This window comes from Chinchilla lanigera, unplaced genomic scaffold (assembly GCF_000276665.1).
Source record: "Chinchilla lanigera isolate Chin_1 unplaced genomic scaffold, ChiLan1.0 scaffold00012, whole genome shotgun sequence".
Lineage (NCBI taxonomy): Eukaryota > Metazoa > Chordata > Mammalia > Rodentia > Chinchillidae > Chinchilla > Chinchilla lanigera.
In genome coordinates this window covers 17418995-17427998 of record NW_004955413.1, presented here as the reverse complement: position 1 = coordinate 17427998, position 9004 = coordinate 17418995, and the positions used below count along the sequence as shown (strand labels likewise).

At 38.6% G+C, this 9004-nt stretch overlaps 1 protein-coding gene across 11 annotated transcripts in view; it reads left to right on the top strand.

Annotated features, from left to right (window-relative positions):
- Positions 1-9004, top strand: part of Abcc9 (ATP-binding cassette, sub-family C (CFTR/MRP), member 9) — a 124255-nt gene that overhangs the window by 82222 nt on the left and 33029 nt on the right. For all 11 annotated transcript variants that reach the window (XM_013511597.1, XM_013511601.1, XM_013511602.1 and 8 more), the window contains 2 exons: positions 918-1075; positions 6129-6221. In XM_013511597.1, the coding sequence (XP_013367051.1) occupies positions 918-1075; positions 6129-6221 (251 nt within the window). The remainder of the gene's footprint in view (positions 1-917; positions 1076-6128; positions 6222-9004) is intronic.

Genomic DNA, 9004 nt, shown 5'->3' with positions numbered 1-9004 from the left:
TAATATTCATATATATTAAGAATTTTTCATCCAAATATTTTAAAAATACTATAAAATTACAGTACTTCCTTTTTATTTTTGGTTTCAGGAATCAAACTCAGGACCTTGCATTTGCCAGGCAGGCACTGTACCACTGAGCTAAATTCCCAGCCCTACAGTACTCCCTTTATTATAGAAAACAAGTTAACTAAAAGAACAGAATGGAGAATTTTAAGACATGAGCATGTATAGAAGTTTAGCAAAGATGTAACATCTTGAATCAGTAAGAAGAGGATTAAATGTTGATAAATGTTATGGGGACAGTTAACCATCCATAAGATGCAAAATAAATATACATAGAATAAATATGGTCCCATAAAGCCATGAAATTATAAAATATAGTAAATGATTTTATAACCTTGGAGTACAAAAGGTCTTCTTAAGCAAGACCAGTAACTCAGGAACAATAAAGAGGCCAATAGAAACAACTACAAAAAGTTTTAAGAACTAAAAGCACCAAAGATAAATTTAAAATGTAGAAGATAACCAATCAAATGAAATCATTCAAGAGCTATAAAACAAGAAATTTTGAAAAACCAATTTAAATGTCTTACAGTAGAGGAATAGCTAAATAAACTTTTTATATGCTAGGCAGCCATAAAAAATAGATGCATATACACACACAAGGGAAGATTTACAGTTCATGTTATTCAGTGAAGTGAGACAAACAATGGATAGCTAAGATTTATAGTATAATGCCACTTATATAATGCGTGATAAATAGGTCTATAAGTAATTGATGGCATGAAGATAAATAAATATACTAAACTATAGGAAGTGAGTGAAGAATTCTTACAATGAATATTTTTGAATACTACTTTTGTGACCAATGTTATATTTGTGCTCAAGTCTATTTTCTTTCCAAAACCTCTCGATAGCACATCCCTCCAACTCTGGAATCACTCACTCGCTCCACACTGCTGTGCCTCTCTGCCATCGGAATGATCTCTTATGCTACTCCAGTGTTCTTGGTTGCCCTTGTGCCCCTTGGTGTTGCTTTTTATTTCATCCAGAAATACTTTCGAGTTGCCTCCAAGTAAGTCAAACATTGGTCTCATCATATTTTCAAAAACTTATATATCTGATTTTTTTTTTTTTTTTTTTGGTTTTTCTCCGGTACCGGGAACCGAACTCACGACCTTGCGCTTGCCAGGCAGGCGCTTTTGCCGCTGAGCTAAATCCCCAGCCCCTATATATCTGATTTACTGGGAACTATTTTTGCAAATAGGTGTGGGGTTTAGAAATGTAACCCATGCTTAAGCCTATACTGGTGTTAAAATTCAATTATTGGTTATTTGAGCCCTCAACATTGGTGATTTGGGCAATTGGCTTACTTGGCCCTCAACATACACTAGTGTATTGAGTGATCTGTTGGGTTCAGAGTCCACAAATTGTGCCAAACTTTTCATTTCTTTGTTCTTCTCCCGAACGTGGTGTTGACATAACTCAAAATCAAAAAGTCCCAATGATAAGTGATCTAATGGTATATTACTAGTGTGGGGGGAGTTAAAAAAATTAAATCCTTAGGATACATGGATTGATATATTAGAAGTCAAAAAAATTGAAGAGTTCAATCAATAATTACTAAAAAAGTAGATAATGTTGAATGTCTGAGAAGCTCTAATTTTTCAAGACTGGAAAATTTCAGATCGGATCATTTGATACGCATTTGGGCATCCAGCCAGATAAATAAAGAGTAGCTATGCACTTTAGATTTTTCCATCAATGACTGGATTTATCATTTGCTGAGATATTGAATAGCAAATGAAATATAGTATCCACTTTTAAAATTTCCAGTTTAACTTGGAAGCTTTGCTATAAATAGTACAGTAAATGTTGTCACTGAGGGAATCACTTTGTTTCAGCAACACTTGTGTTATGGTTTGTGTCTGGATGTGTCCCTCCAAAGCCTCATGCAGTCGTGGGGCAGATTTCTGGAGTTTATGATTGATTCCTCGGTGTGAGGGCTACACCTGCCCTGGGGCAGGTAGTTTGCATACAATGTAAGGGAGGGAAAGAGGTTTGCCTTCTGCTGCTCCTTTTTGCTTTTGCTATTTTCTGCCACCATGAATGGTTACCCTGTGCCATATGCCACTCTGCTTTGGAGCCAGCTGAATATGGACTGAAACCTCCACAGACTATGAGCTAAATAAACCTTTCCTTTGTTAATTTTGGACATCGGGTTTTTTGGCCCAGCAATGAGAGTAAAGTAACTAAGACAACTTGGGAAGCACTTTAGCATTGCAAGTAACCCAGGTGGTAGAAAGGAGGAGAGTGACATGACAGAAAACTATTCTCAAAGAAAGTTAGCCTCTTGTTAAAATAAAACATACAAATAACATGTAGATTAAGTGTTAAAATAAAAGGCAGATATTGAGTTTAGGGGGGAAATGGAAACTATTTAATATGGCTTCCACATAGGAAAGAGGAAGGAAAATGGCGGCAGAAGAAAAGGGGAGGGCTATGGTTGGTTATCTGTGCACATGTATAACATTTCATCACTTAAGCAATAGTGTTTTCCCCTCAGAGTTATGAATCAGGGGCCTCAAGCCTCAGGAATCCATATGAAATTGAGAATGTTTACCATCCCCAGCCTCGTGTTCTTCTCCCACAAACTCAAACCAAAAGAGAAAAGCAAGCGATCAAACTCACACTTTCATTGGTTTTGATGTTTTCGCTGATGCTGCCTGCCTAGGAGCCAAGAAGTTGAGGCTTATTATTTCATGGCTGCTGGCTGTTTTCAAATGTATCCTTGCCTTCTTACCACTAATATCAAACAATCTTGTCTAAATTCAACCACATACTCCTTGGGGCTTATTTTTGCCGTTAAGTAATCCATACTCAGTGCAAAAGTTGGAGAAATATTCCTAGTCTGTTACAAATTTAAATGGTGAATTCTCTTCATAATCAATGAGAATAATCTGTTTGCCTTGAAAGTGCAGTAACAAGGGCATGATCAATTTTGAACAATTAATGTTGATAATGAATCAAACAACCATAGTTTTGTTTAGTGGGGGAAGAGGGAAGGAAGGGGAGGGGAAAACAGAGTACAAAGGATTATGATTCAATATTCATAGGTATCACTCTCTACCATGGATATATTTATCTATCTCAAACAGGTACTAATAAAAAAGAAAACAAAATCTTTGAAAGGTAGCAAAAATGACCAAGAATCCTCACAGATAAGAGGATTTTTCTGGAAACTGAGGCTCTTCAGGACTCATCCCATGTGGAAATATTTTAGTGGGGTTCTAGGGTACTGTGGGCTCCTTCTCAGGGGTCCCTTCCAGACTCTTGTTGTCCTGAACAAAGAATTAAACAGGAAGGGATGTAGTGCAGTTTTACATCCATTAAAGGTGCTAAAGGGAGTAAAAGAAAGGAGATAATGTGCTCTGAAAAAAGTGCTTGCAGAGTGATTGCAGGCCAATTAAAGTAGGAAAGGAAACATGCTCTGAATGCAGAATGGGCCACTGAGAAAGAAGGAAGGCAGTGGCCACGAGGTCAATGGCTGCCATCTTTTCTAGCCCATTTCTTAAGTCAGGTCTTGGCTGTCCTATCAAAACCCTGTTTGATCTTGTGTCAGAAGAATTGAAAATAGCATTCTCTCATTGGTACCAGGTACAAGTAAACTATTCTGCCCATGTTTCCTGAGTCTTCTGGGTTGAAACATCATGCCTACTTGCCCAGCCACTTTGCTATGCCCTAATTTCCTGCCTCAAAAAGACTGAACAGAATTTTCTTTTTTGATGGTGGTTCTGAGGATCGAACCCAATATTATCCACTGAACTGTATCTTTGCCATCACCCATGTAAAATTTTTTTTATTTTGAGACAGGATCTTTCTAAATTGTCAGGGTGGGAGTCAAATTTGTGATCCTCCTGCCTCAGTCTTTGAAGTGCTCCTAAAATACTCTCCTACACCTCCTCTTTTTGTTCTTCTTGTGATGCTGAGGATTGAACACAGGGCATACGTGCATGGTATCTATACCCCAGCCCTGAGTGGGCTGTTTTTGTATACAAGAAAGAGAGTTTAAGTAAGGAACTGGTTGTAGGAAATGGCATGTCATTTGGAATATCTCCACTCCAAGGTCTAATGGGTGATTAGCTCTGTGTTTCCTTCTTACAAGAATACAGGATCAAGCCGTTCTCTCTTAGGTTTCAGAAAATACTATTCTGTAGACAAAACTGCTCCTTCCTAAGTTTTTTTCACTGTTGACCTTAATGTACTAATCCTCTCGTGTGTGTCAGATACTGTTAGTTGGTTTTATCTTTAAAAGGAAGAGACTCTTCAATTCCTTCATTTTCATTCTTCCTCTTTCCTGTCTTTCCCTCTCCCATGTGCAATTTTTGAAGTGATCAAGTCTGCTTTAGAAACTCCAAACTGAACCAGGTCTGGTGATAATAGGGCTCTAATCCTACATCTCTGGGACACTGAGATAGGAGGTTCATAACTTCCCTTCTAGCCTGGACAATTTAGTGAGACCCCATCTCAAAATAAGAAGCAAAAGATGATCTGAGGATGTAGTTCAGTGCAAAAGCCATGGATCTAACCCCAGTTCTAAAAAATTAAACACAAACAAAAAAATACCCTCCACGCTGAAAAGCCTTTGTATTTTTTGTGGGCCAAGAATTGATGGTTGATCTTTGAAGATGGTGGCCCAGTGTTTATCAGGTTAGCTGACTCTTTCAGGTGAACATCAACGTTGCTTCTCTAATTGCTCAACCCTAAAGACCTAGAGAAGAGTAGAAAATGATAGAGAGGGAAAAAGAAATGCTCTGAAACAAATGGTCTCACTCTTGTCTTCTAGAAATGCTAGCTTGTGAGATTTAAAGAAAATTTATCATGGCTATGCGTCATTATGCAGAGTCAGATTCAGGTATTTCCTTTCATTGAATACATACATATATACATACACTTGTGTGTATGTTATTTGCATGCACACAAAAATACGTATACAGGTGTACATGTATATATATATATATATATATAGTTCTTCAGAGGAATTGTGAATGGAAGTTGCATGATGGCAAGGATTTAACTCATGGCATCCAAGGCCAACCTCATTATCGTTTCTCTCCAATTATCTTCCCCTGCACAGGAAGATAAACACCTCACCCTGGTAAACAGCACTATGATTTCCTTTTCCCCTCTGGTACTGAGGATTAAATCCAGGGCCTCCCATATGCTGGGCAAGTGTAGTCGCTGAGCTTCTCCCCCAGCTCAACACTTTAGTTTTTCAAAGTCCGCTAACCTAAAATCAGCCATATTCCACTCCCCTTTTATTTATTCTCTATAACTAATTGATCACCGAAGCTTAAAGGCTACTTGTAGTATGCTATCTCAAAATCCCCACTCCTCCCTGTTTAAAATGTGACCAGCATTACATGGATTCAGAACTTTAAACACCTCCTACATGGGCTATTATAACTATTCTCTTCTTATCCATTCTCTTACATTCTATATGTTGTCTCCCAAGTTATGTCCATGAAGTACAGGTTTGATTATTTTATTTCTAGTCTCCAGTGATTTTTTTCCCCAGCCCACTGAGAATACTCTACAGGCCAGTCTCATGCTTACAAAGACACATCTTCTATAGAACCACTTCCTGCCCCCCACAGGATTCGGGGCCCCTGCCCAGATTGAACTTACCAAGCCCTTCAAACTGCTGTGCTTGTACCCTTCTTACTCCTGTAGCTAAAATTCACTTCTTGTCCATTTCTTTGAAGCCCCTGTCATGCTTAAAGTTTTGCCTGAATTTCACCTGCCCAAAGAAAATGCTAGAAATTTCCTATCTGAGTTAACTGCTCAGTCCCTATGTACATATAGCAATTTTCTTTAGCTGTTAAACAAGGCTGAGAGTTTTGTACAACACTTTACGTCCAGTGCACACCTGTGTTCATTATGTACCCCTCTTTTTTTCTCTCTTTAGACTATAATGTTGAAGTTTTTGTAAATGGTGTAGTAGGGGAAAACAGATACAATACAAATATAAATGCAATGCCCAAATACCCTTGATTTAGAATGAATATGGTGGTCTTTGACACTGGATGCATGTGAAGCCTACTTTTGTTCTTTTCTCTCTCTCCTAGGGACCTCCAGGAGCTTGATGATAGTACCCAGCTCCCTCTGCTTTGCCATTTCTCAGAAACAGCTGAAGGACTCACCACCATCCGAGCCTTCAGGTGAGTGAACGTGTTTTCATACTGATGGCTAGGCTTTTACAATGTCGACAAATGCTTATCAACACATGTTAGATAATTGCTACCAGTATTTTGATGGCCACCATATGCTTGACAGTGAACTAAAGCAAGACTAAGAACAATGCAATATAAATGATCAGAGAGAGAGAGTTTGATCGTCTGAAACTTTAGTAAGAATAAAGGATGAAGCAACATATTTGAAAGGTACTAGCTGTGTGACTTGGACAAGGTTTTTAAAGTCCCTGGCCTCTGTATTCTGATCTATGAAATGCGGAATTTAATCTTGCCTCAATCCAATAACCCAGTAATCATTAGATTATTTATGCAATGCATGTAAAGGATTAACCCCAGTAACTATTGAAGAAGCATCCAATAAACAAAGCTAAACCCAGTGTATAAATAAAAGTAGTCATCATAACTCTTACAATGTTTGTAGACAGAGTAGTAAATCTAAGCTTCTGATGATGAATGTTTACTTATCTGTCAAAAAAGTACCAAGCCCCATTGTCTCGTTCAAGTCAGACCAGAGAGGAAGATGGCATTACTCAGTATTGCATCTGATCATCTTTCTACAACCCTAACTGGAAATACATATTGACTTCAATGGAAGATTTTTTCTAATCTAAGACATTTCTTTTAAAATATACAATTGGGTTATGGAGTAGAATATACAGTACAGCTATCTCCAACATTAAGTATCAGGGAACTTCTACATAAGTCTAGTAAATTTCATCATGCAGTGCTTATGATATATTTTCCCATTAGTATGTAATGTCTTCTTTTGGGAATGCAAAAACAATTTATTGCTATTGAGTATAGATTATTAACATAAGATTTATACTCTATTAGTTGCCAGCAATAATCACTAGTAGATATACCATATCAAAGATTACTTTGTGGCAAATGAGTTCTTTCAAGTTAATTTCTTTAAGTAGTATTTATTTGGGTATTATATATATATGGCAATTACAATTCTTGCTGTAGGTAAAGGCTGACAACAGATGGTCTTTCATTTTCACCCCAGCTAATGGGGCTCTTTGCCACCACTTTACCTGCTGTGTTATCTTATTTATTTCCCTTGTGGCATTTATCCAAAAATTATGTTTTAAAACTGATTATGTGCTTATTACTCATTCCTCCAACTAGAATGTGAGCTCTAAGAGCTCTAAGAGCAGGCTTTCCTCCTCCAATACATGGGTAAAACCCCTGCTACTGCATAAGTGCTTAGGAAAGCTATGTTGACTGATTATATTGACCATGGGCTCCATCCTAAGGAACTCACAGACTAGTAGGAAAGAATATTTTAAAAAGATAAAAAGCAATACAGAAGATACGTCATCTACTATGTCTACCACAAGAAACAAAAGGATCAGAGAGCAGGGAAGAGCCTCAGCATAGGGAGATAATTACTGGACTGTAAGTGTTTGGATGAAGAATAGCTGACTTGGTGGGTAAAGGGGTTGAGGTGTTCAAAGCAGAGGTTATAGGAATGCAAAAGCATGCAGATGGCTATTTTATGTGGAAATCAAGAATCCAGTTTTGTTGGAACACAAAGTACAGCAAGGATGGCTGTCATAATGAGAACATAAACAGGTCCATAAAGGGTATTAAGTAGGTACTGCAAAGGGTCTTAGATCTTATTCTTTCCATGTTGGGATATCACTGTCTTGGTCACTTTTTCATTGCTGGGACACAATACTAGACACATGACTTAAAGGAGGAAAGGGCTTTTATTTTTAGAGGGTCCAGTCCATGTTTCACTGTCTCCAAGGTATGGAGGGTGTGGTGGAAGGGTCTGAAAGAGGAAAGCAGAGAGAGTGGTGGGAGGCCTGGGGAGGGAGATGAAAACTTCCAGATTGCGCCCCAGTGACTCACCTCTTTGGACCAGAACTCACCTCCTAACAGCACGCTCAGCTCTGAACTCCTTGGTGGATTCATTCATAGATGAGCATAGCATCCCCATGATCCAGTCACCTTCCAGAAACCCCATATTTCAACAGAAGAGTCTTTTCAGGGTCATTGTAGATATAAGCCATAACACGGAAGGGTTTTTAACAGAAAAACGACAGGGCTGTGTTGTTTGCGATAACCCTGACTTAACAGGAAGGATGAATTAGGAATGGTGAGGGCCGCAGGCAGGCAGATGCCAGGAAGCTTTTGCAAGCAATGCAGTGAGAGATGGCAAAGCTGCCTAAACAGGTACTCAGGGTTTGGAAGGAAAGTGCAGGTTTTAGAAATATCTGGGAAGTGGAGCTGATGAGATTTAGGGATTGATGGAATGTGAGAGAGAGACTGAAGATGATGCTTCCTGGATTTTCAGGAGTCAATACAGTTTTCCAAGTTGCCAAATGGAAGGGTTGGGGAGGGACAGGAGGACTTTGGTTATGAGCACATAGATGCGGCTGCTGATCAGACACAGGACTGGACATTTTTGTGGTCAGTGGCACATACAAGTCTGATGTTTAGGAGATATCTCAAGGCAAAAGATAATAGGCTTGGGCATCATCCTTTTAACAGATATTATCTAAAGTTTTGGCTGTGGATTTGATTGTCAAAGGAGTACATGCTGACTAAGAAAACTTGATTAAGATCTTCAGACCACCAGCACCTAAGGAACAGTGGACAAAAAAGTTCCTATGGAAAATACAATCTGCCAAACTAAGAAGTTATTCAAGGCCGGCCCTCAGGGTCCTGCTTCAGACAGGCTTTATTTATGAGCTATTCATCCCAACCTCCTCTTATGTTTGGCTCCCTAGTGCGGTTCT